This window comes from Topomyia yanbarensis, chromosome 2, assembly GCF_030247195.1.
Source record: "Topomyia yanbarensis strain Yona2022 chromosome 2, ASM3024719v1, whole genome shotgun sequence".
In the NCBI taxonomy this organism is placed as follows: Eukaryota; Metazoa; Arthropoda; class Insecta; order Diptera; family Culicidae; genus Topomyia; species Topomyia yanbarensis.
Window position 1 is genome coordinate 157,668,338 of NC_080671.1, and position 25,625 is coordinate 157,693,962.

Below are 25,625 nucleotides of genomic sequence, written 5' to 3' on the forward strand. Positions count from 1 at the left end.
TAATTAAATTCTTTTTCCATTTTGCCTTCGTCCTAATAAGGACGGTTTGTTGATAACTATGTTGATACAAGACGGGAATCTTTTAAAACAATTCAAACCTTGCCGACGATTGTTTTTACTGCGTACATCCGTACGATCTTTCCCCTTTCGCAGCTCACACCGAATGAGCACGGTTTTCATCATGGTGTTCCTATTTATTGGCTTTACAATGCAGATGGAAGGACGTCCTTTTGTTCGATAAATGAAAATATTTTCATCATTCGTTTTGGTGTAGCTTTCGCTTAGTGGCAGAGTTGCCACATTCACTGATTTTCTTGGAAGGATTTGCAAAAACCTTCGGGTTTGTAGATTGGAAAAACATTTTCTTATGATTCACTGGTAAAAGTACAGAATTACCAAGTGCAAACTTAATACTAGTTAATAAAAGAAACTTTCTAATTAAATTCTTTTTCCATTTTGCCTTCGTCCTAATAAGGACGGTTTGTGGATAACTATGTTGATACAAGACGGGAATCTTTTAAAACAATTCAAACCTTGCCGACGATTGTTTTTACTGCGTACATCCGTACGATCTTTCCCCTTTCGCAGCTCACACCGAATGAGCACGGTTTTCATCATGGTGTTCCTATTTATTGACTTTACAATGCAGATGGAAGGACGTCCTTTTGTTCGATAAATGAAAATATTTTCATCATTCGTTTTGGTGTAGCTTTCGCTTAGTGGTAGAGTTGCCACATTCACTGATTTTTTTGGAAGGATTTGCAAAAACCTTCGGGTTTGTAGATAAGAAAAACATTTTCTGATTCACTGGTAAAAGTACAGAATTACCAAGCGCAAACTTAATACTAGTTAATAAAAGAAACTTTCTAATTAAATTCTTTTTCCATTTTGCCTTCGTCCTAATAAGGACGGTTTGTTGATAACTATGTTGATACAAGACGGGAATCTTTTAAAACAATTCAAACCTTGCCGACGATTGTTTTTACTGCGTACATCCGTACGATCTTTCCCCTTTCGCAGCTCACACCGAATGAGCACGGTTTTCATCATGGTGTTCCTATTTATTGGCTTTACAATGCAGATGGAAGGACGTCCTTTTGTTCGATAAATGAAAATATTTTCATCATTCGTTTTGGTGTAGCTTTCGCTTAGTGGCAGAGTTGGCACATTCACTGATTTTCTTGGAAGGATTTGCAAAAACCTTCGGGTTTGTAAATTAGAAAAACATTTTCTTATGATTCACTGGTAAAAGTACAGAATTACCAAGCGCAAACTTAATACCAGTTAATAAAAGAAACTTTCTAATTAAATTCTTTTTCCATTTTGTATTCGTCCTAATAAGGACGGTTTGTAGATAACTATGTTGATACAAGACGGGAATCTTTTAAAACAATTCAAACCTTGCCGACGATTGTTTTTACTGCGTACATCCGTACGATCTTTCCCCTTTCGCAGCTCACACCGAATGAGTACGCTTTGCAGCCTTCGATGTTTTGGTGGCATTTTTAGTGGCAGTTACTACCGCCTTTTCAGTGACTGCGTTTCTTAGCCTTTGGCTTTTTGGACTTCTCACCGCCACCACCTCCACCAACGTTTTTCTTCTTCTCTCCGATGGTAGCTGATTTGATTGGTCGTCCGATGCAGCTTCTCACGACCACGCACGTCTGTTATGCACTGCGTCTTACACACGTCTGGCTTAGAGAAAAGCTGCGACACCCCTATTTATAGGTTTTATCATTAATGTTGATTTCATTTAAAGTAGTTTTCGAACTATTTAAACAAATTTTATATAGCAAAGAACGCATCGGTAGCAAGCATTGAACGTTTTCCTTCCGATTTATGAAACAAGATTGGCAATCCGTTTTGTAGAAGAAAAGTTATTAAGGTTCAAAATGTACGTAACGCTTTCGCTAATATGCACTACTATCGCTTTCTCGCTCGTTCTCGTGGCGTGCATGAGCCTTTCCTTTCCGTCCGACTTCTAATGGCTTAACCAAAATTAATATCCCGGCTTTCCCCCACCAACTGCTCTCGTCAAGCAACCCAATACGAATAATCATAGGAACAAACATGTAGTGGACCTTTATATAAACTTTTCATTATTTTATTGTTCATTTGCTGCACCATTTTGACGGCTCTGTGCGGGATGGGCTGAAAATTTTCACTTTTCCGAGTCGTTTTCGAAAGATTTTTCAAAACACTATTTTTCCGTTGATAATGAATATCCTACATATTCCAAAATTTAATACAACATTGGTACAAATATTTTCGACAAAATGCCGAATAAATTGATTAAATCCATTCAGTACAACAAAAGATATAAGCGTTCAAAATCTTACATCATTTTTCTTCCGAAATTTTGAAAAGGGGCCCCTATATTGAAAGGTAAGTCGTTAGTCACGACAAAAATCCAACACTCATCGACTTGGCTACCTCGATTGAACAACAGTGTTACGCCGCGAAGCAGGAAATTTTGGAACCAGCTCGAGTAAAAAGAGGAAAGGGAATTTTTGGATTCCTTAAAGACATACTATTCGGAGGCGATGACCTGACAGAGCAAATCGAGGCTATCCGAATGAACGAAGAACAAAAAATTCATGACGTCACACATAGCATGAATCAGCTAAGGGAAAGAACCCTGCAACAAAACAATCAATTTGAACAACGGATTCACCACGCATTAGATGGAATCAAACTTTTGAACAAACAGTTCGCGATGAACTATGCAGAAACTCTAGCCAACCATCTGATGGACACAATAATGGTGGCTAAACAACTGATCGAGAGTATTCTCACACGTCACAGAAAATTGAAACGTATACCCGTCACCATAGAAGAAAGAAATGAATTCATCCAACAAGCGAACCTGCGACTTCCTGCAAATCACTACATACCCGAGGATGAGTTTGCAACCCATTATAAACTCAAAATAAAGAATGATTCGTATCACATCACGATGAGATCTATTGTGATACTAAGAGAATCATTCGAAAATTTCAAGGTTATAGCTATACCAGACTTTGAAAACAGAACAAAAATTCATGTTGATCAACCAAGAATCGCCATCAATCAGCACAACCAGTATTTCTATCCCTCTAATGAGGCAAGGAAACTAAACGAAACACACTTCCTCTGCTTCAAGCCAACAATACAGATGGAAATGTCATGCGTGCCAGCAGCAATATTTCACAAGCGTCCCGTAAGAAACTGCAATATTACAACTTTCGATAACCTGCCCACCGATTACGCGGAAGTAATCATATTATCACAACCAAACACACTACTATACTACGCAAAAGATCCAAATACAATCACGATACTCTGCAATAAGGAATTGAATTTCACCTCATACAACATAGCGGTTGTAAAATTAGATCCTGGTTGTGAAATACGAACCAAGCACAGCGTAACGTACGCTAGCATTGGCGGAACTTCAAAGCAACAAAAAATATACTTCAAACGCCACGATCAAATACCTCAATGGAAAAACGACAATTTCAATGCGTCAGAAGACACTTGGGAAACAACAGAACTTGATCCGATAGCTGCAACCCATTCATCCTATCACAACGATCCTGAAACAAAGGCGATAAATCATCATGTTCCGGTCATAGTAGCAGCGGTATCATCAGTACTTGTTGTGGCCACGATAATCAGCGCCCTTTACTATAAGAAAGGCAGTCGACGTTACACCATTAGAACATCGAGCAGACCAACTCCACTTCCAAGACGACCACCGAGAATAATTCCACGAACAACAGCTGCAAATAGTGTTACACAAATTTAAAGCAAGTGCATTAATAACTTAAACAAATATTAAAAAATAACTTGAAAGATAGGAACGTTATCATTTATTAAATATTAAACTAGGCTCCAAAAACATAAATCATTAGTAGGTAACAAAAGTAAATATTATATGAACCTTTATAATCAAATAGGCATCGAAAATCTCGACAAGCAAGATGACCATCGGCGCGTCGGCTAGTTTTTCGTAAGGTCTATGGGATAGACTTACGGGGGGCAATATGTCGCCGACGCAAAATCATAAACAGCTGTTCGCAGCGAGCACAAGAAAACCGTTCGGCAGAATCAAAACAAACCACCGCAACATAGAACAGTTCGTTCTGACCTAAAGAGGCAGAAGGAAAATCAAATTACATTCAAGTGCGCCCAATGATGAGTCAATGCGCGCTCACGCAAGGGTCATATATGCTTCATCGGCATTTTCGGTGCCACTGCCGGTCACAGCGCATTCGAAGACGATAATTATATCGATATTTGACTTCGCGCGGTGGCTTGGATAATAAAACATTTGTGCAGAGTTGACAACAATATTCATTGTTAACATTCTGTACCAAAACAAATCCAAATAAAATCGATTCAAAAATCGATTATTTGTAAATAGCTAGCTTTAGGAAAGTAGGTATATAAACCAAAAAATTGTATAATAAAATCAAGTTGAAATCGAGCAGTCGAAAGTACCACTTCACTCAGTCGAAAATCCTTTACTTCGTGTCCAGACCCTGGAGTTCTTCGTTGGTTTTCCACCTTGTTAAATCCAAAGTCAAATTACTTCCTTGTTTGTAACGCAAGCGGGGAAGCAAATTGTCTTACGACCAGAATTAGTATTGGTTTGTTACGCAGAACGATACTAACTGGACGAGGAATTCCCGGCTTATTAAGCTATAGCGTGTGGTATTTGTAACGCAGGTGCCACAAACTATACTTAGTCTAGAATTAGAAGTGGCTTGTACCGCAGGACGCTTCTAACTAGACCCAGCACCCCCTTCTGCGGCGAAAGATCGTTCGGCGGAACGATATCAATTTTAGGTAGTTTTTCGTTTCCGTGTATAGAAGAGCCAACGAGGTAGATCTGTAAATATTACCGCTCTTCAAATTACTATTAGCTTAAAAGGTATGTGTTGGAGTAAGTGTTTCCAACAAATCTGGACAGCAGCTCAAAATACTATACGATTGCCTGTTGGAATGCATTGTTTGTTCGATTATATTTGATGCCCAAGCAGAGTTGCCAGATATTTTTTTCAAATGTCTGCAATAATAATTTTAAAAGTCTGGGAAGAACAAGAAATGTCAGGAAAGCTAGTGTAACCAAAAGCCTTTATATTCAAAAATTTGTAAATATCTGAAAACTAAAAAATCTGCAACCAAACTAAAAAATCTGCAAATATCTGCGTCATCGAAAAAAAACTGCAGCTAAAATTAAAAGTCTGAAAATCTGGCATCTCTGTGCCCAAGCGAAGAAAAACGTCTAGATAAAATGATCGTAGCATATCCTTGTCAATTTTACTATACGTTCACGCAAAAGAATTATCCATGTTTGTTTCAATAATTTGTTTCTTTATTTTGAACCTTGAATTTTTTGTTGTAAACAAAAAATGCTAGCAATTGATTCAAAATAACTGACAGCATTATTCTGGCAACACTTAGTAGACTGACATGACAAAATAAAGAAACAGTTCAACAAAATTAAAAGTTGCTTACACGTGCAACCCATTTTGCAACGATTAATTCTCGATTTTCACTCGGTGCAAAAAGTTCGCGATATTGTCGATGGTGGTAAGCGGCTAAAAAAGTTTAATTATTATAATTAATATAATAAATTATAATATAATTTAATTGACGATTGTAGTGTAATTGTAGTGTGTGGTTCATCGTAAGCTTCGTCGTGTAAGTATCACTGTGTTACTAGTTTTGCCATTGTTTCGCCACTAAAAATTTGAAAAATTAACTTAAATTTTCGAAAAAATACTAATGCTAAATAATTTATGGAATCATTTAATAAATTCTCTTATTTACAAGATTCGAAAGTATTTACATGATTATTAATATAGTTTATTGTGTGTTCATTAATATAGTTGGATAAAACTTTTTTGAGGTAATGGGGATTGTGTATTAATCCATTTTTCGTTTACTAACGAATTTCGGACCCAGGTAGTATAGCATAAAATGCATGGAATGGAAGACCTTATCGAAGAGGTCAAATTCGATCATCTCAATGAAAGTCAAATTGAGCTCTATCAGCTTTTAACATCCTTCGGTATGTCGGATGAAAGTATCGGGAATTTTCTAGGTAAGTTGCTTTATTCGAATGTTTACACCCAGTCAAACTAGCCAGAATTTAAACTTTTATTCCAGATTCAAGTTCAAATGCAATAATAGTTTTCAATTCAGAATCAAAAATTTAATTTCTGTTGGAGTTCCAGCTAAAATAAAACATCCAACTCTGAGGCAGTGATGCCACATGTTTTTTATAAATGTCTGTATAAGAATAATTAAAATGTCTGCAAAAGTCTGTAGATGGTTGTGTAAATCCTAGTTACACTAGAATATTACTTTAAAAGTAGATTGAAAATAGAATTCTACTGTATCGATTTTGTTGGCTATTTTCGGCAAATTTGAGACTAAGAGAAACGAAAGCAATGAAATTGAAAGACGGATAGGTATTCTAGAGCGAATCAGTTATAAACTTAGAACGGAAAACTAGAACTAGGCAGGCTCATATGGGCATGATCGAAAGGAAATGTGAAGAATTTTTTGCCTTCTGCATAGTAGGAGTTGGGCGTTCCACCCAAGTCTACCGCATGGTCTATGGTAGAACATAACTCATCATCATGTTTTACCGCCGACGCCGAGCCTGCCTAGTTCTAGTTTTCCGTTCTAAGTTTATAACTGATTCGCTCTAGAATACCTATCCGTCTTTCAATTTCATTGCTTTCGTTTCTCTTAGTCTCAAATTTGCCGAAAATAGCCAACAAAATCGATACAGTAGAACCTTGCGGCAATTAAAACATAGTAACAAAATAGAATTCTATTAAGAAGGAATCACTCGTATTCGAATACAGTTATTCTAGTGCAATTTTGTTAAACACTGTTACTCTTTGAAAAATCTGGAGATCTCTGGCTACGTCTGTAGGAGGCTGTTAAATGTCTGTAAAATACAGACATGTCTGTAAATCTGGCATCCAACAAAAAAAATCTGGCATCGCTGCTCTGAGGATTTGGCAATTCCAGTGGTTCCAAAAGAAACACTGTCATAATAGTTTGCTTCAAATTAGCTGATAAGTGTTAAGACAGACTAAGTAATATTTTACGTTTTGTTTAAGTTTCAAGGAAAAACGAGTAAAGTTTGATTACATTCTTAACGTTATCATTCAAAATTAATTTTTGCCTTGATTTATGCCCCAGCTTTTCATGGTAACATTTCCTAAATCGACAAAAGTAAAATGTAGCTGAAGAAATAATCGATCGAATGCTCTCATTATCTCATCTTTTGAGATTTTACTACTTAGGCCGCTCTGATTTAATACCGATCATATGGTTTTCTCTCCCATTGTTACAATGCGGCCCGAGATACTAGCTACAGTTTTACATTTATCCATATTTTATTTAATAAAAAAAAATATCTTCAATGACCAGTACTTGGAATCGGTTGCTGTTTTTGTGCATGAATTCTTCCAGAAACCAACCACAATTCTGAATTCTGGAAAAAAAAAGTTTTCACTAATCAATAAGTCATTAAAATGTAATATTAGAATAATTTCGAGCATATTCAAAATGAAGATATGTTTTCATATCTGGCATCCCTGATGCTGTCATTCTGATTTAATTGTCACTTAAGATGTAAAACATAAGTGTATTAGGTCTGAAAAACATCAGAACATTCGTTTCTACAATATCTACTCGGTTCACTTGAACCAATGACAGTATATTATTCCTCTTATAGGATATTGAAATTAAACGATATTTCGATGCAGTTCATGCCAATAGTGCAATACGTATAGTGTAACTCCAAATCACCGGTTGGACCAATTATTTTACCTTCATAATCTCGCCAAGCTAAATGTCACTGGTCAACAGATCGTATGAAAATTGTTGATCTCTCACTGCAGTTATTCGACTGAAAGATTGTCTAGTAGTGATAATTTAACAAATTGATACAGCACAGTAAGTAATATTGTTTGATCGATTAACAGTGTAGCAGAGTAGTAGTTAGCCCTAACTGCAATTTTAATGAGAATTTGCTGCTGTGCGGAAAATCACTGGTGAAACTATGGGTACTGATCCATACGTTTGGAAGTATGACGACAATTTGGATTATTTCGGATGGCTGCGGCAAACCTCATATACGAAAACCATCAAATGAATTTTACACAGAAATATTACAAGTATATACGCGATGATAATTTCAGCATTCGTTGGAAATGTTTTTTATTGATATTTTACTCTCAATTTGGCAAGTAATTGTATCAGTCGGATTCGGAATCGGCTCTTTTATTTGAGCTGGAATCCATACAGGATAACGAACCGGTACGGGTATATATTAAGATTGAAAAAAATCCAAACGTTAATTCTATTTGCTTCAAACCGCTTAAAATTCATATGAAGAAGAAATGCGATTGTTATCTCGCGCACACATATCTTCTATGTGTCAACTGTATAAACTATGTATGCACACACATAAGTTATATGTGCATATTGTTATAGAATGGGGTTTTATGTGCCTAATGTTATGAAATGTGAATGTAAGATTAATATTTCTTGTAAATACACACATTAGGTTTATGTGCCAGCAAATAGTGTCTATATGCCACCGTTAATTGCAAAAATCTATGTGTAAAATCAATAGGCATAACTTTTACTTTTTTTTGAGTGTTGACTAGGCAGGATTGCCGCTAGTGATACCATTAGCTGTATCTCTCATTCGTTGAGCATTTTTTAGTTTCGACAGTTAAATAGGGTAGACGAGTCCTTATTCATCTTATTAGTTAGGATGTCACACTTGATAACTCGACCTAGAGAGACTGGATTGCGCTTAAATAGGTATCATCATCTTTGCTTCATTTCTAAGAAGCACTATAGTTAAAAATTTTCCCTTGAAATTGTAAAATGCTCGCGTTTGAGCGAAGCGAAAAGTCGTGTATAACGTGCCCTTATTCATCCTACCAATTGAGCTAATGCGTTGAATAGAGATAGCAAATACTGCTCTAACTAATATGTTCAAATGGGTGGGATGAAGAGGAGTTAAGATGAATTAGGGAGCAGTAACCCTACACATCGAATGTTCTAAACAACGACAATCATTGTCTTTGATTTAAGTTTGCATCAACTTGAATATTATCTTATTTCCTATAAAAGTCATGCAAAAATATGTTGATTTTTAAATGGGAGAACATAGGTATTTAAATGATTTAAAGATTTTCTTTGGTTCATTAAATATTTTTTTATTTGAATTTAACTAAATACAATTTGTAAAAAAAAGAAAGAATGCGTATGTCAATATTATACTAATCTTACATATACTACAATTAACAAATATTATTAACACCTAACTCGTCGCTTCCTCCAAGTTAAAAAATCATCTTCTGTTAAGTCATGGACCATCGATTTCGTTTCCTGCAAATACAAGCTTATATATAAATAATGCAAGCAAACATTTTCAGCATTTACTTACCATCCAAAATCTTCCAAATATGTTTATAAAACTTACAATTAGGTATTTCCGCATGTTTTGAGACTGATTGTGGAACAGTGAAATTATAAAGGACTTCACACTTAATGTTTCCAAAGTTGTCAAAAACGTGGTTTTCATGGGCACAACATTTATGATTTAATATGCCGACACTTAAAATTTAATTGTGATGACAGTCGCACAAGCCATCGGGTGGCACACTTATATTTTAAGTGTACTATTTTGTTAAAGATCAAAAAATAAATTATTGAGTCTTCAGTGTGATTTTAAACTTAAAACTTATGTGTCGAATCTCTTCGAAAAAAAGTGTACCTTATTTATAGTGCTGAGCAAAACATTTCTGATCTAGGGGCAGATCACTCTAAGAATGTGTAACAAATTTGCATCAAATTAGAAAAAATGCATTTAATTTCCATTTTTGCATCAGCTTTGCACTCCCTCGCAGAAAAGTTTGTTTAACAAACGTCCTACGCTGATCCACTTTGTTCGACGTTTTGTTAAATGTAGAGCTAGTTTTTCTGTAGGATTTTGACGTCTTACACGCAACGCAAAATACGTTATGAATTTCTATTTTGATGGAAATAAATGCATTTAATTTCGCTGATTTTTAAAAATGCATCACAAGTGATCTGCCCCTAGTTTCTGATTCAGTACGTTGACTTTTAAAATTTAATTGTGATAACACTTAATGTTGCCGAATTTGTCAAAACCATGGATTCCATGGGCAAAACATTTATGATTTAATACCCTGACACTTAAAATTTAAATATGATGACAGTCAATCATATCATAGCGCGGCACGCTTAAATTATAAGTGTAATTCTATTAAAGGGCAAAGGGAAAGTTCTTGAATTCTCAGTGTGGCTTGAAACTTATGTGTGAAATCTCTTTGAAAATATGTGTAGATTATTTGCAGTGTGCCTGTGCGACATTTCGTTTACTGGGAACACTATCTTGAGTTAATCTTTGGTGCACTCTAAACAAATTTTAATGTTCCCACCTTTTAATTTCTGTGCATTTTGTCATCACTCATCGTGCGCATCGTGATACGCCATATTTTTTCACTCTGTTCTGGGGAAGTGTCGAAGAAGCTCTTGCAAGTATTTTCTTGAGGAAAAATAAAGTATAATTACCAATTATTTAGGTTTGCCCTCAGTAGATAAATAAATTTAACAAAATTCATTGTGAAACAGTGAGCTGTGAAATAATCAGACAAGTGAAGTTATTCCTACTTAGACGCCGCAACGTTTTCAACCATGGATTGTAAGTCTGCCATCTTTGCTGAAATTTTAACATCAATGTTGGATTTTTTTGTTGGGATAAAAACTTGTTTTTTGGCCTGAATTTTAAGTGGGAATAGAAATGATCATCAATATTCTGTATTGTATTTCGAGAGCTATGATGAACCTTTTGTTTGAAATTTACTTAATGCTGATTTGCAATGTGATTGTTTATAGTCTCACCGAGTCCAGAGAGTGACACTTCTGGCTACTATAGGAATCGCAACCACCGGGATGATCGAGACCGAGGCAACCGTGGACGCTCAAAGTAATTATTCAGCGGCATAAGCGTAGTTTGAAGTTCTGCATACGACGACAACAAGATCGTTGAAGATACTGAGCTCTTCTCTCGGAAGGCTCTAACCAGAAAGCTCGAGAGCTGGAGAATTTAGTTTTTGTATACTGATTGTACATATTTTGCTTTTAGGGAACGTCACTATCGAAGCAGTCGATTCAGTCGCAGTAGGTCCAGATCCTACAGCCGAGAACGTTATATTAGCAACAACTGTCGGAGGAGTCCAGAGAGAGATCTTTACCGGGACTTAATCGACCAGGATTATGGTGATAACTCTTACGATAACAGGTAACTCCGGCCAGGTTCAGTTAATGTTGACATTCTATGCCAAGCCTTTTTTTTCAGAGATCGGTATCGTCACCGAAGTCGTGATCGAGATCGTCGTTCACGGGATAGGGATCGCAGGTAAGATATACCAACTATTAATAGTGATGTACACGTTGGTTAAAACGTTTATTCCAACAGAGACCGCGACAAACAGATGAAACGAAACTATTCCCCTAACCAGAACGTGAATGTTTTCGATGACAATTATGACAGTGGCGATAATCAGGAGTTCTTTTACCAGCAAAAGCCCAACAACAAAATTATCGTTCGAGGGCTGGCTGCTCATATTACTGAGGCAGATGTGAGTAGTTTACATAATTATATCTGCGATATAAAGTGACATATTTTTAAACAGATCAACAGTGACCTTATCCAATGCGGACTGCAAGCTTTGCACGTACGACTGATCCGGAGAAAGAGAACAGGTAATGATAATATGTCTTTGCAATTACTTTATTTTGTATTTTATTTTCGGATAAATTTGGTAAGTAGACGGTATGGCGACGAGGTATGGTATAACATTTTCTACAATCGGTTAGAAAATGGTACACCAACGAAAGGAGAAACTAGCAGCCAGGAGAAAAAATGAAACTAATGCGTATAAAATGAGAATGCCCGAGTGTTTCTTTTGGCACTTAAAATGTCAAAGCAAAACCAAGTTTCACATCGGCCATCGAATCCGTACAGTGAATTGATTGTAAAAAAAACAAAACTTCAGTGCCCAAAACCCACTGAGAGTCGTAAAATTGATATCGTTTGTGTTTTGCTCTTTCTTCTCTCCACCCGACCCGATCGTGATTTAGGTGCATCGAGAGGTTTCGCATTTGTCGAGTTCCGCACGGAAGAGGAAGCAACTCGCTGGATTTGCTACAAACAGGTATCGCCACGTCCTACAGAGTAAAGTCAATGAGTGTCTAATGCGTATGGCAACGTGAATGAACGTTACGGTGAGCCAATGTCAGTTTACTTGGAAAAACTTATCGATGTGGTGGTAATGAAATTTTGCCACTTAATTATAGTCTTCTGAAAACATAGTTAGAATCCCTTTTCAATTTCATAGGCAATTAATGCTTCCATCATTTTTTACAAGTGAATACCACTGCGAGACTTTATAATCTGTTAACGTTGGATTTAAGAGGGTCTTGTGATAATCTAACTTTTAACTTTGATCGCGCTCATCGAAACTGCTCCAATCACTTAAATCACATCTGATCCAACTCAGATTTTTGAATCGAAATCGTAAGAAGTTGCACCAAACATTCAATAATGACCAAGCTTCGAGAAAACTTATTTAGATTGTAAATTTCTATTGATCTGTAAGGTTTTCTAGAAAAAACTACATTTTCTTGATCGAAAGGTACTACAGAAAAAAAGAGCTGTTCTTAATGATTTAAAAAATCGTTTGATGCTAAATGTATGCGTATCTTCAAAAGACTAAAGCTGCAGAAAATTTAGATTGGGTCGCAAGTAACAATGAGATTCTTTTTTTTTCGTTTATGTTTATTATTCGGTCGTTTCAATATTTACTCTTCGCATAATATTTTGGAAAAGTGGTTGAAGAAAGACTCTCACTGTTAGGACCTATTAAAAACTTTCAATAGAAAATGTCGCACAGAATATTCCATCGTCACTAACGGAACGCCAAAGCCTTAGTTTGAAAATTTTGCTAACCAAGGATTGAGTCCTGTTCTGTAGAAAGTGAACCGCTGTTGAAATTTTTCAAATTGGACCTGACGTAGCATTCCGTTTGATGCTTAATGGATCGTTAGTTTCTTACAAATACTGCACACGTTTTACTGTTTCCCAAGTCATTTCCTAATATTTTGATACTTCAAATGATCCAATGTGCAAAATTGTAAATTTCAAGCGTGGTAGGAGTTTTAAAAAAAAGTTATGCAAAATTGTGTGAAAAAGTGGCGAAAACCCTAAACTGGTGTTTAAGAGGGTAAGACGTGGTGTACTAAGCCAAATGTCATATGTTCGAGTTCCTAACATTCTATTATATAACTAATGATGAAGGCAAAATTGTAGGGGAACCCGGGGCTACTTGGACCTACCTAAGCAATTCACCATTTTTAGGTAGTTAAATGTGAAAGAATCTATCGGTCAAAATTTAACGTTTTCATACTAACAACTTTGAAAAATGTCGTCTCTACATCTTTCCATCCTTTTATAATGTAAGGGTAACTCGGACCTCTCAGCGGGGCAATACAAACCGTCATTTTCTTAATTTTATTACAATGACATTATGTTTACCTGTAGAAACTCATTAAGAAGCAAAACAAAATAAATTGCGTTCAAAAGCGATCTGGTTAGTCACAGCTGTCGAATGGCGGATCATGTATTTTCTTTGCTGTTTGCTGGCAATCGTGTGCACAGAACGCAAAAACGCTAAACAGTGTTCGATGGAATTGGCGGTCTTAATAGCCCTGCACGCACAAAACTGGTGAGCGTCTTCAAAATAACAAAAATCACTTTATGAAATAAGAGCCTCAAGTTTTCCAATACATATCTCTTATTTTTTCACTTTTATTTGTTACTTTAATCACGCTTTTAACCATTAAAATGATTTTATTTTGAGGATGGCAAAAAATGAAACACTGAAGAATGAGATTCAGCTGTCAAAATTAGAATAGCGGTTCCATGAATATGTACGAAAGTCACAAATTCGAGGGGCCTGAATAAACCCCACGGTCTTAACCCCGGCTTCCCCTATGTATAATCTGACATAAAAAACTCAGTTGCGGGGCTATGAAAAAACATCATAGGACAGTGTAACTATGTGTCTTGATAACTTAGCGCCAAAAAAAAAATCAAAGGTCAACGACGGGAAGGAATATTGTCGAATACACTTCATACTCGAAAGTCATCACTGCGTCAATGAGATGACTAAGCTGGTAGATGCATTCATACGAATCGATACGAATAATACACTTTGTATTCATTGTTTAAACAAATTAGAGATAGATCATGAACCGTTGAGCCAGAGTGTAGCTAGATATGACCTTCGAAATATTGGCACTCATGCGTTGCAGTTATTTGAGTTATCTGAGAGCTTTCACTACCTTATTCACAATTGCTCTCATTGCATTAAAGCTACTTTGCATTATTGTGCTAGTACGCTAGGAATCGTTAAAGGCTAACTTCAAATTGTGCCAATGGAGCGGATTTTTACGGGTTTTCATTTTCGCTATTCCACTTGTTCATTTTTCAATCTACTTCCGGATTACATCGCCTTAAACAATTTTCTTGTTTGACTAAATTGAGGTTTTTGGAATCATTACCTTCTTTTGTGTAACGACATTTAAGACCCTAAACCAGCTATTCTAATTTTTCACCCTTCACCTCCTTACTCTCCCTTGGGCAGTACGGCTCTTCATTTTAAAAATACTTCACACCTTCAAGTCCCTTACCAAGTGCACGTCGTTACAACATAAAAAGAGAGTCTTATAGCCATTAAAATTAAAAAGGTAAAACGAAATGATTAGAAACGACGGCGATTTTAGAGGAATTTGTCGGCAAATTGTCAAATCGAAATAAACTTTTCAACATGACGTTACATAAGAAGAAAAAAAATCGGCTCCTTGATCCCCCCAGCACTGTTTGAGTTCCTTTTGTGGTCATAAATGCATGTTCAAAGATTGGGAGCGGTCGGTTGCTTCCCGGGTTTTCGCATTGCGTTCAAAGTTTGTATGGGATTTTATATGGGGAAATCAATTATTTTGCATTTACGTTAATAAAGATCGCTATTTAACACAATGTGAAAACCCAGTTTTATAAAACTATAGTTCAAACCTTCTTTAGCAACTTTGTCGAAGACGGTTACTAGCTACGAGTTTTCAAAAATAACAATTGATCGAAATAAAATGGAAGATAATCAATATGAAGGCAGAAAATGCACCATTCTTTCTTACATGAGCTGTTCTTCAACGTAGGGGTTAGTTATTTTCTATCTTTCTCGTGTTGTTCCACGAAAACATATTGTCTTTCGTCCTCAGTGCAGTACATTTAATCAATGTAAAAAAATGTCAACTGGATTTTTTCTTGGGTTTTTTGGATATTTTTGTTTTTGAAAAAATGCGGACATCAACATGATACATACATTAGGGTAGGACAAAAAATAGATTCCAGCTCCGAGCAACTTTTTGGGTACCATTTGGATCCTAGAACATCTGTGCAAATTCCTAGCTTGATCCCTGCAACTATATTTTTGCGCCCACTGTTTATAGTTTACTTGGGATTTTATATGGGAAAATAAACTTTCGGCAGCAAAAGTCAACTGATATAGTGGTGGTATGCTTACAGTGAATGACTGGCAGTTTCACTTGAAGCGAATATTTTCATTTGAAATTTACATTTTACCGCATTGATATTTAGCCAGGCATAAAACCATTATTGAGTGCTTGTTTTTCAAAATTAGTGCGAAAATACCATCGCACGAGCTCGCTCAAGAAAACTGATCTTCTTTACCCCACTCTACTCTACGTAATAACATTGTCCTGTATAGATTTGTTAAAAAATTCTAGATTGTGACCCCATTTCTTTACCCTCGCTTAACTTTTAAACCAGGTTCATCAGAAGGTTTAAACCTGGCTTAAGCGCTAAGCGAGGGTAAAGAAATCGGCCCTAAGAACATTCATGCAACATTCATGATGTGATAAAACTGGTCAGAATCGACATCCAACTTCGGAGAAAATCACATATTCTCTTTCAAAGAACGTTCAAGTTTACACCTATTCTACTTCGCCGAATCTCGCCACCTTTGAAATCAATCTATGTACCGATCAACCATTGCCCACAGCAACCATAGAGGATGGATAGAAGCGATTGCTCGCGTTTGCAAGTTCTTCCGTACGCTCCGTGATTTGTGTGTAATTTCGGCGGAAATTTGGGTTCATAGTGCCTATAATTTGTTCGAAAAGTGATGGGAACAGAAGACCATTGTGCTGCGAAGTGAAAAAATATAAACACAGGCTTTTTTTTAGTGAAATTGATCGTTTTCAGTGCTCTGCGGATTAAAGTTTTTCGACAACCATGTTTTGAAAAAGGAATAAGCGAGAAAGTGATGTAGCAGTATAGTGACTGTGTGCGTGTGTTCTCAGTTTCGTAACAAGAGAATATTCTGCAGGCTATTTGACAGCAGCGGCCCGTTGCTTTGTTTGAGCTGGCGTTGAGCATACACCGTGCTGCGTTTCCTTGTGGCGGCTCGGTTTTGATCGTTCATACGTGAATATGAGTGCCGTCTTTGTCTTGTATAACGTTCCACGATTTTTCATCTCAGTCCTATTAATTTGAAAAGAACAACATTACAATATGTTCATTCGAATGCCTCCTGTTCCAGTTCCTGAAAACGGGTGAGGTCCTTCTAGTTTGTATAATCTGTGTGTGTCTTTGGGACACAGTAGTGTTGGATTGGTTTGCTAGCGGAATGTTCGTTGCATTCCACCAACCGAAACGGGAACAGGGTTTTTATATTTTGTGCGTATTTGTATTTCGCCCTCAGAACGAGAGAGGCTTGTTTATTTCGCATGTCTCAGGAAAGTCTGCTTTTTCTACCTGTAACCTTGTCGGGTGCAATTTACTATAATAAGTTAGCTCCAGTCCGGTTCCGCTCCGCTTCTATCCAGTCCGATTCGATACCGTACATGGACACTCCCATTTCTCATGCAAAATTTATTGGTCCATGTATTGGGTTTGTGGCGGAGATGTTGAGGCGGGTCGGTGCGCAATCTTTCGATTGTGGGTCCTATGGTTGAGGTAGTACGGCGCTTTGCTTCACCGGATTGGAATAGGAAAATAATTGCGTTTCTCTCGAAACCACATCTTCAGGGCTAGTATCATGGATGCCTAATCGGCTGCTCAAGCGTTCCCTTTTTTCGTTTAAAAGCTCCTTGGTTTGTCTAGTGTTTAAGGTTCAAGTTACCTTTTTGAGCATGTGTTAGATTTGAACGCAGGGTGGTTTGGGTGGCAGGGGTTGTGTTCGGCTTTGCCGCCGGATTGTCCATTTGAACCTTTTCGGGACTCTGGAGGAGGAGTATCGGCCGGTTTGTTGGATCGCGGCGATTCGGGTCATGCGGGATGGCTGCTGGAGTGACTATCGGTTTCGCTGGGTGGTGTTTTTGAGGGGGTGGCTGTGATTTTTTGTCACACTACCACACCGTGCTGGGGTACGCAACACAACTGCGCAATGAAGAAACCGCGGCCACTTTTTCAGAGGCACCATTTGGCTGAGCCGGTAATTTTTCCAGCAGGTATATTGCATGAGTTGAGTCGTGGTGGTCTGGTGGATCGGCTGGTGTTCTTCTTTTGGAGTTTTGGGGGGGTTTGGGTGGATAGTCTGGTGGCGGAGCTGAGCACGATTTTTCTTACGCTTGCCACCAAGCCTTGAGCTAACTTGAGCCTTAGCCATCTTTTTGGAAGGTTTTGGTTGTAAGTGTTTTTAGGTGCGGTTGAGAACGATTTTTCGAAGAAGGAAGCTTATTTTGCTCTTGTTTATAATAAATATAATATATAATTTGATTGTTCATTTTTGGTGATGGTGCGAGCGCCGGCTCGTGGTGCCGCGTTGCATATATTTGTGCATTGGCAACTTCCCGGCTCTTTTAAGAAGTGGAGAACGCGATTTCGCGTACAACTGAGGATTGTTATTCAGGACCGGGGTGTTTTTGTAGTTGTTAGTACGTTTTGCCTTCCCGTTTCAGAGAAAAATTTGTTTTTTTTAATATGTCGGGGAGGGTGGAGTATATTCCCTTAAACTTAAAAGAAATTCCATACTCCATATCACCATTCAGAACTGTAATTCTTTCAACTATCTCATGTTTTACACTTATCTAGTACATAGTTAGTATAACCAGTAGTTAAATCGTTCACGTGCCGTTATACAATTAATAGCTCTTCAGGATCGGGCATAGATAGAGGACCTTAATTCTGTATAGCGCTGGGGCGATGGCCCCTCAGCTGGCGCTGTTAAACGCGTATATGTATATGTGCACATAGGTGTGTGCGAATATATGTGTGTGTATGTATACATGTATGCATGTATACATACACACATTTTCATTTGTATGTATGCAGGCATGCATACATGTGTGCATACACTGGATATTTGAAAGTAGATCGCGATCGGTGGTCCGGCGAAACTTTGCCTTAGAGGTTGGAGGTAGGTGCAGCCCGCGGTGGATATGACTCGATATGAGGAAAGACTAAGTTGTGGCTTTATTTGAAAGTGCATATTAAAAATACTCTTGACTTATGTTCCTACTATCCAATTCTCAAACGAATATTGATATCAGACTAGCTCGCGCTTTTAGCAATACTCCTACGGCCGGCTGTTTGGAGTTCAAATTGCTGTAGTTTAGGGAAAAACTAAATCACTCTCGATGGCCGGCTATCCAGAGTTTAAATACAAGAAAAATCATAACTAAATATCTTTTTGCTTTGAGTATACGTGTACTCGGAGATTAACCATCCCACCGCATAAAACATTCATTTTGTGGTCGCATTGCCTGCTTGTGGCGAATCCTAGACCTACACCTGTCTTTTCCCACTCCGTAATACCTATGGAAGCGTCGCTGAGTCGGGGGCCTTCCTTAAGTAGGTATTACATCAACATTTCCTACCCTATCCTAAGTATCGGTGAAGATGGTCGTGGCCGGCAATAACGATTCTCATGCTATTGGTTTACTGAACTCATAAGAGATAAAGTTCATTCCCGATCATTTATCTCACAAGCAAGATGAGTTGAGCTACCTATAGGCAACATGATGATCGTTAGTATGCAATCTACGAATAGCACCGTGCTTCGCAACGCAACGCAACGCAACCTTTGAAATCAATCTATGTACCTATTTTATAAGAATATGTGAAGCTTTAATTTTTTTTTTGAATAGCGACATTCGTCAATATATTAAACGAGATTTGGTAATTATATTCAACAAATTAACAAGTTCTGATTGAACATGTGAAACCCGTATTATTAAAAACAATCAATAGGATAAGGTGGGGCTAATCCGACCTAGTAAATGGTTTTGGCTGTAACGGATCAAGTCGTCTTATATACCAAATTAAAGGATAGACTCCTGGGCAACTTTCTATATATAGAATTAAATTCAGATCTTTGGAATATTTTGAGATAGGGGAACATGGGGAGACTTGACCAGGTTTTCAGCTAAAACTGCATAAATCTCTAAAAAAGCCTTCAATCCCTCAAAAGTCATTGAGATATTATGTGCAAAGTTATTGTGCGTCTTCATGATTTTTTGCAGAATTTTTAATTATATTTATGAAAAATTACAAAAGTTTTTCTGAGATCGTTTTTTTGGTCAAGTCTCTCCACTGCGGGGAGACTTGACCAAGGCATGAAGAGACCAAGAGAATTTTGAAAAATCATAACAAAAAATTATGACATAAAACATACTGTAATTATTTTTTTGCATATTGTCGAGATCTTTGGGTAGCAGTAAAAAATATAAAAGGGTTGCATTTGATAAATTTCAATTTTTAATGCATTTCTTTTGAAGGATTAACTGTACTGCCTTGCATTGCATGTTCACACATCACGATATCAGTCCTACTATTGTTAACTTTGTTTACTAATACTAAAATATAAAGACTTATGTTTGAGGTGGGATTTTTTTTTATGGCGTGATTAACATTAACAGTAGATACCAAAACATTATAAATATCAGGAATTTTGTATCTTTCTTCAGCTAATTGCCACTTGGTCTAGTCTCCCCATAAAATCTTGGTCAAGTCTCCCCAACATTAGATATTGCGTTCAATGTCATTCAAATTCTAGTAGTAACTATTCCAATGTTCCAGTTTATGTAAAATCATTTCACTGCTTCACAAAGATTAAGATGGTATATTAGTACATTAATAGTATTTAGTAGTCGAGTAGATATGTCCATACAAAGTTTGATAAAAAATACATCATTTAATGCAAATTTATTAATCACGTAATATTTTCTGTAAGGAAAGGATTTTTCATTCCAAACTTTTAGAATTACCTTAAGCGATCGAAACGAGTATAAAAATATTTTTGAACAAATTTTAAGAATCGAATAGAAGACACCATAGCCAAAAATAGAATTTTGCGCTTGGTCAAGCCTCCCCATGTTCCCCTACAAGCGTTTTACGAAAATGTTCATTTTTGCTGTTTTCAAAAATGGTGGGGTAAACCCGACCCAATATGTTTTTGGTTGATTTAGTGCAGATATTACCCAAATTTTATGCTTTTTCAATGATAAATCAATGAATGTTGGGTTGTTGAATTGTAACATGAAGAAAATGGAGTTCAATGTCAATCTTGGAATGCTAAAATCACGAGCAGTAGCACGTAATGATATTCCCATTTGAATCGGAGCAATTGCTCGACGAATACTATAATCATCACGTTTTTGTGTCTTTCGTTTGTAATTATGAACCATTTTGCATAAAAATAATAAATAATAACAATAAAAATATATTTCAATTTGATACAAAAAAATTTCATAGCAAAAAAGCGGTCGGATTTACCCCAATATTCAGAGGTCGGATTTGCCCCACCGCGTCATTTTTCATTACGATGAAATAAAAAAAAATATGGAAAAGGTTAAACTAAATTCATCTACGCACTTTGTAGGACTTTAATCAAAGAATTTAAATCCACTTTCATTTTTTATGCAATCACTTTCACAATCAGATCCTGTAATCAATGAAGCACAAAAGTCAAATCAAAAGTTGTAAAAACACACTTTTTGTCGTTTGAGCATCTCAATGTAGACAATGCTGTCATGCCACCATTATGATTATTTTCGATACTCTACACGACAACATTGATATTAGTTCGCGTAATGCTTCTGATTTTCGGTAACAGAGGGGGGTCGGGTTCACCCAACGGTCGGATTTGCCCCACCTTACCCTACATCTATTTACACCTATGCTACTATACATCTATTTACACCTGTTCAATGATAAAGACCTCTCAGTTTACTAATCTCTGGCGAATTGTGGTAACGTAAGAGCTACACTCACGAAAACACACGGGAGGAGCGCACAACAATTATTATTCTTACAAACGAAAAAAGAATTTAAAATTACCTTTTAATCGACCGGTTCTGGGCTCAATGCTGCCCATTTACAGGACGGTTGGACATCGTTTTGTAGATGGGCAACATCAAGCCCGCGTTTTCGCGAACCCTTAGTTAAATAGTGCTCAGGGGCCCCGAGTGGTCTTAAGACGGCATTGCCACCCCCTTTCACAAACATCAGCGCTATATGGAGAAAATGTAAACGGTAACCGAATATGATTCTTCACTCCCGAAGGAATAACGGACCCCATTAATAAAGCCTATAGCTCTTCACCCCACTTGGTTAGGAAGAATACCATACCTTTAAGCGTTAGTTCCCTGTAGATAGTTTCTTCTATGTGTGGAGGTGTAAAAATCCGGATACGCAGTTGCCTCACTGCAAGAATGATATAAAGTTCCGTAATCGGATTCACAGAGATCACACGAATAATACTCTACAAACTGAATGATTGCCATGCGATTGAGTTTTTAATGTCTTGTCTGTGTCGTGACTAGAATACTGCAATTGCTTGGAACAATACAATGAATTCTTTGACCTTATCTTGTTTTTGTTTGAGCGCAAGTGACACTGTCTATAATGTGTGTTCTGGCATCAGATTCGATAGTTCGCCGGTAACGACTCTCCGGGCAATGTTGCTTCCTGGAGATAGTTTTTTTTTTTTAAATCAGTTATAGTTGTGGTAAATAATTCTATAAGTATCCACATTCATCATCATATCACGATCGAATGGATTTCCAGTAAACTGGCAAATATGCTACCTCACCGTCAACGATCTGCCTATTCACTCTGCACGTTCAAACCCGAACATCCAAATCCACTTCAAGGAAGTAGCAAATCTTCAAGCAAACCGTGCAATTGCAAACGCACGCAATCGGAACAGCGAGAAGCAAGCGTTTAGAGTTAGCTTGTTCGCATCAGCTCAGCCTTATCTAATTCGACACATTTCGTTCTGTTTTGTGTGCCATTACAGGGAATGCTGATATTCAACGACCATCGTGCCGTCATGCAGTACACCTACTCGCTACCAGCCGAAATGCGTGCGAAGGATAAACCGCAAACTGACTGGTATTGCGCAAAGGTATATCGCTAAACGTACTTTTTGTACTGAATGGAATTGTAATTTGTTTTTCTTCGGTAAACAGTGTGGAGTTTTCAATTTCAAGCGTCGTGAAAATTGCTTCAAATGTTTCGCTTCCCGCGAGGAGAGTGAAAAGGGTGGTGAGGGTAGCGATGAAATTAGTAGTATTCTAACTAAGAAGATTATGCTTCGGAATTTGGACGTACTTACGAACGAAGAAAGTGTTCTCTGTGCTATGCAAGAGAAGGTCCCAGACCTAGTGTCAAAAATTTCCAAAATAATGGTCTGCAGAGATCCGCTAACCCAAACATCACGAGGCATTTGCTATTTGCATTTTGATAATTTGATCGACTCAATGAACACGTACAACGCTTTAAGAACGATCGCTCCAATTCTAAAAATCGATAACCGAGAGGTTTTGATTACGTACTGCGTGGATACCGAAAATCGGAACCTCGTCAAAGGCTCGAGCAACAAATCTTCTAGCAAAGGCGATTACTGTCAAGAGCCAGCAACATCCATGGTATCTCACCCTGCAATTGGGCCTTACCCGACTAACTATCAATATACGCTAGCGGATGTACCGCGCCTGGCAGAGTACAGTGCAGCGGTGTATGCATCCAATCCGGCAGAGCATGAACATTATCTGCAATTCTACACGAACTACTATGTTACGCAAATATCGCAGGTACGAGCGCAGAAGATGTAATCATTTTTATCCTTATAAGTTAGTTATGCACTTTTTACAGGGGCAAATGGTCAACCTTCCAAGCGAAGCTCAACTTGGTGAAACGGCAAACTCTGGTGCAGCCGTCGCGCAGTCCGCTTTGGCTCGTAAACAAAACTCAAAGAACAAATCCGACTCTTCGTCGACTACTACGGCAAGCACACCATCTACCCCAGCCGCAATTATCGCGCCTCAACCATTACAAATCCCAAATGGCAAGGATGGCAAAACATATCGTGAGTCATACAACATGGTAACTTACACCAGAGAAAAACTAAACAAAAAAATATTTTCTAGCTGCACCAGACGTCTCCCAATATCAGTACGATGAAACATCCGGTTTCTACTATGACCCATCGACAGGCCTGTACTATGATTCCAACTCTCAGTACTATTACAACAATGAAACCTGTTCCTATCTATATTGGGACACAGAAAAAAGCACGTACGTTGCAGCCCCGTCCACATCGACCTCAACCGCCACCACCAGTACGGAATCCGCTACAACTTCAACGACAGCTGCCAATGGAGATAAGACTGAGAAAACCAAATCGAAAGATCAGCCTCATGATAAGGTTAAAGTGGCGAAAAAGATTGTCAAAGACATGGAGAAATGGGCAAAGCAGCTGAACCAGAAAAAGGATTACAGTGTACTGCAGCCACCCGCTAGAGTTGAAGAAGCTACACTGTACTCTTCGCAAGGTCAAATAGTAGTTAAACCTGCGGAATCGACTGGCGGTTACGCTGACGTTGGATTCTCTTTACTGGAGAAGAAACAAACCACGCAAGCTGTGTCAAACTTTCTCATGGGACAAGCAAAAGCTGCTACGAGTAAAGCTAACAACAACCTGGTTTCACAATATGGTTCCGATTCGGACGACGGCGAGGAAGGTTTCAGTGATCGGGATTATGTAGATTTCGAAAAGCTCACCTGCCTACTCTGCAAACGTGCATTCCAGTCACAGGAAATACTTAACAAACATTTAAAAATGTCTTCACTACACAAGGAGAACTTGCAAAAGTTCAACCTGCAAAAGGGATCGGGTGCAATGGGTGGTATGACAAACAAGGGAGGATCCTATAGGGATCGTGCGAAAGAGCGCCGATTAAAGTATGGCGAAGCGGATCCACCACCAGTCAACAAAAGCAAAGAACGCTTTCAGCGGGAGCTGGAAAAGCAAACAAAAGCAGCGTTTACTCCTAATCTAGCATCTGTTCCAATCAGTCAAAGCAATGTGGGTAACAAACTCCTGCAGAAGATGGGATGGTCTGAAGGACAGGGTCTGGGCAGGAGCAATCAAGGTCGTACCAATATTATTGAGGTAAGATTTGTTTTGTATTGAGATAAGCTTTGTGTTTTGTTATATGACAAATGTGTAATCTTTGTTGCCACAGACTGAAACACGTGTTGCAAACGCCGGCTTGGGAACCAAAGCGTCACAATTTGGCAATACCGGGGACGATTATAAAACGTACATAAAGAAGATGATGAAATCGCGATACGAGCAGGTAGATGTGAAAGACTAAATACATGCTTGGCCTTGCCCTTAGGGAAGTCGGCATAGCTTGTGTTTAATTTTAATTATTACGTTATACAATTTAAAGTTGTACCTAATAGGTTGTAGTTTCAGCAATTGATTGCTAAGCAGATGTTATTTATCCGAAAATTCCGGTATCAAGAAACCCTTCCCTAAATTGATGGTATTGGCAGTGCTGTAAACATAATAAAGCCATACTAGTTTTAGTAGGTTTACAGCATATCTGAACTCAATAGTAATTTTTTTAGAAAAAAAACTTCGAGTGACAGTAAACAATTCAATTTCACCTTACAGTAGACAGTTAAATTTCACCTCAACATTTTATGCGCAGTTCGAATGTATCTATGACAACTGCCTGCGGCGATGTTAGGCTCGTATAAGGTGCTTAGCGTTACCAACAGCAACGATCGTGGATATGTGATTCTTTCTCTAATATAGTCGTACGTCTATTGAATCTTTACTGAATAGTGGGTGAATGGAGAATAATAAGTCTAGTTATGTACGGTACACAAACTAGGCTCGATGATGAATCCAAGACATCTCGACAAAAATATGATATGGGCTTATAAGCCAACTGACAAAACGAACTTTGAGTGAAAATTCGGGACATTCGGTTACTCGACAATCACAGACGTTGGTAGAAAACAAAAGAGAAAAGTTTTCTCTTTCATTGAATATTGTGAACTGTGTTCGGTCAGTAACGGTTTGTCCGGTATTTCCCTTCAAAGAGAATTGTGACAGTAGGTTTTTAAGCCGTAATCATGTTTGTCGAGACATGTTGTCTTGAATCATATACATTTGAAACTACGTCAGTTTCAA

General features: G+C 37.7%; 1 protein-coding gene across 2 annotated transcripts; it reads left to right on the forward strand.

Annotated features, from left to right (window-relative positions):
* Window positions 1-10,537: 10,537 nt before the first annotated feature.
* LOC131681868 (RNA-binding protein 5-A-like) lies at window positions 10,538-24,906 on the forward strand. Of its 2 annotated transcripts, XM_058962939.1 has the most exons (12): window positions 10,538-10,753; window positions 10,948-11,038; window positions 11,198-11,353; window positions 11,411-11,470; window positions 11,531-11,693; window positions 11,748-11,817; window positions 12,196-12,269; window positions 22,434-22,541; window positions 22,606-23,229; window positions 23,291-23,504; window positions 23,566-24,590; window positions 24,664-24,906. In XM_058962939.1, exons 1-12 carry the CDS (start codon window positions 10,747-10,749, stop codon window positions 24,793-24,795), a joined length of 2,724 nt encoding a protein of 907 aa, XP_058818922.1. In that variant the 5' UTR covers window positions 10,538-10,746; the 3' UTR covers window positions 24,796-24,906. The 2 variants fall into 2 exon arrangements, with proteins under 2 accessions (XP_058818922.1, XP_058818923.1); XM_058962940.1 differs by lacking the exon at window positions 10,948-11,038 and having other exon boundaries at window positions 10,539-10,753.
* The last annotated feature ends 719 nt before the right edge of the window (window positions 24,907-25,625 follow it).